The 2,021-nt window shown below is 46.3% G+C and overlaps 1 protein-coding gene across 1 annotated transcript in view; it reads right to left on the reverse strand.

Annotated features, from left to right (window-relative positions):
* AGBL2 (ATP/GTP binding protein-like 2) overlaps positions 1-2,021 on the reverse strand; it is a 72,406-nt gene that overhangs the window by 9,122 nt on the left and 61,263 nt on the right. Inside the window, 1 exon segment of the mRNA XM_012001457.1 lies at positions 1,213-1,299. Within this exon segment, the coding sequence (XP_011856847.1) occupies positions 1,213-1,299 (87 nt within the window).

The raw sequence follows: 2,021 nt of genomic DNA on the forward strand, positions 1-2,021 counted from the left end.
TTTTTTTGAGATGGAGTCTCACTCTGTTGCCAGGCTGGAGTGCAGTGGTGCAGTCTCGGCTCACTACAACCTCTGCCTCCCAGGTTCAAGGGATTCTCCTGCCTCAGCCTCCTGAGTAGCTGGGACTGCAGGCACCTGCCACCACTCCTGGCAAATTTTTTGTATTTTTAGTAGAGACAGGGTTTCACTATGTTGGCCAGGATGGTCTCAATATCTTGACCTTGTGATCCACCCACCTCGGCCTCCCAAAGTGCTGGGATTACAGGCATGAGCCACCACGCCCAGCCTAATTTTTGTATTTTTTGTAGAGATGGGGTTTCACCATTTTGGCCAGGTTGGCCTTGAACTCCCGGCCTCATGTGATCCACCTGCCTTATCCTCCCAAAGTGCTGGGATTACAGGCATGAGGAGCTGCGCCGGACCAAACTTATTCTTTTTAAAAAAAGCAAATAATTGGCCGGGCACAGAGGCTCACGCCTGTAATCCCAGCACTTTGGGAGGCCGAGGCGGGCAGATCACCTGAGGTCAGGAGTTCGAGACCAGCCTGACCCACATGAAGAAACCCCATCTCTACTAAAAATACAAAAATTAGCCAGGCATGGTGGCACATACCTGTAATCCCAGTTACTGGGGAGGCTTAGGCAGGAGAATCGCTTGAACCTGGGAGGCAGAGGTTGCGGTGAGCCGAGATTGTGCCATTGCACTCCAGCCTGGGCAACAAGAGTGAAACTCCATCTCAAAATAACAACAACAACAACAACAAAGCACATAATTCACAAACCTTGATACTGAATGGTCAGTGGTAACACTGCATGTGAAGCACACCTCATAATTCATGGCAACACTCCGTGTGTTGTTAACCTCGTAAGGCTGAGAACAGGTGCATTATTCCCTGTCACTTTCTTACCTGAAATGTTGCCATGGCGTTTCAAAATAATGGCTGCCTAAAAAATGTTCGTTGAAATGAAATGAAATTTTCAATGGCAAACTTTTAGCCTAGGTGGGCTCCTTCCAGCCCTGCTATGCCCCAGGGGCCAGGTGATTTGTAGCCTGAGGATGCAAAATGCCTTAGATGTGCACCTGAGCAGAACAAATCCAAGAAGGTAAAACTGGACTGTGCGTCACCGCCCCTCCAAATTACATAATACATTTGAGAACTAATTAAAATTAATCGCTGGCATGTAACTATATACAGTATATTAGGTGAAGTACCTGCATTCTCCCTTTATTCTTAGGCAGAATCAGGGTGGCCATTGATGGGTCCAGGGAGGTGTCTTTGTCTCTTCTATTTAAATTTGTCTAAAATAAATGAACATATCCTCACTAAATTTTCCACTTGAACAAGTGTGATTACATTTAATATACATTATTTGTTTGCTTCTTATTCATATATGTTGATTCACTATGATATTCCCACACAAAAGGACAGGCAAAACATAATTCAAAGAAGGAAAAACAGTTCGAAGGAGGAAAAGCGACTAATGTACTGAGTGCCTACGATATGCCAGGTGCTTTACACTTCCACACTAATTCACACAACAACCTTAGGATGTAGATATTATCACCTCAGTATTTCAGATGCAGAAACTTAGCCCCGGGGTGGTCGAATGGCTCACAGAATATTAAACAGTGGGGCTGAAAGTTTGAACTCAAGGCAGACTTCAAAATTTATGCTCTTGCCACCAGCTGTGCTCTGTGGGGGATTCCCCAGTATTGCACAGTGAGACCTCATTATAGTACTCTTTTTTTTGAGACAGTTTCACTCTCGTCACCCAGGCTGGAGTGCAATGGTGCAATCTCAGCTCACAGCAACCTCCACCTCTTGAGTTCAAGCGATTCTCCTGCCTCAGCCTCCCGAGTAGCTGGAATTACAGGCGCCTGCCACCACGCCTGGCTAATTTTTGTATGTTTAGTGGAGACAAGGTTTTGCCATGTTGGCTGGGCTGGTCTCGAACTCCTGACCTCAGGTGATCCACCCACTTTGGCTTCCCAAAGTGCTGGGATTACAGGCATGAGCCACC

The sequence above is a fragment of the Mandrillus leucophaeus genome, unplaced genomic scaffold (assembly GCF_000951045.1).
Source record: "Mandrillus leucophaeus isolate KB7577 unplaced genomic scaffold, Mleu.le_1.0 Scaffold66, whole genome shotgun sequence".
Taxonomy (NCBI): Eukaryota; Metazoa; Chordata; class Mammalia; order Primates; family Cercopithecidae; genus Mandrillus; species Mandrillus leucophaeus.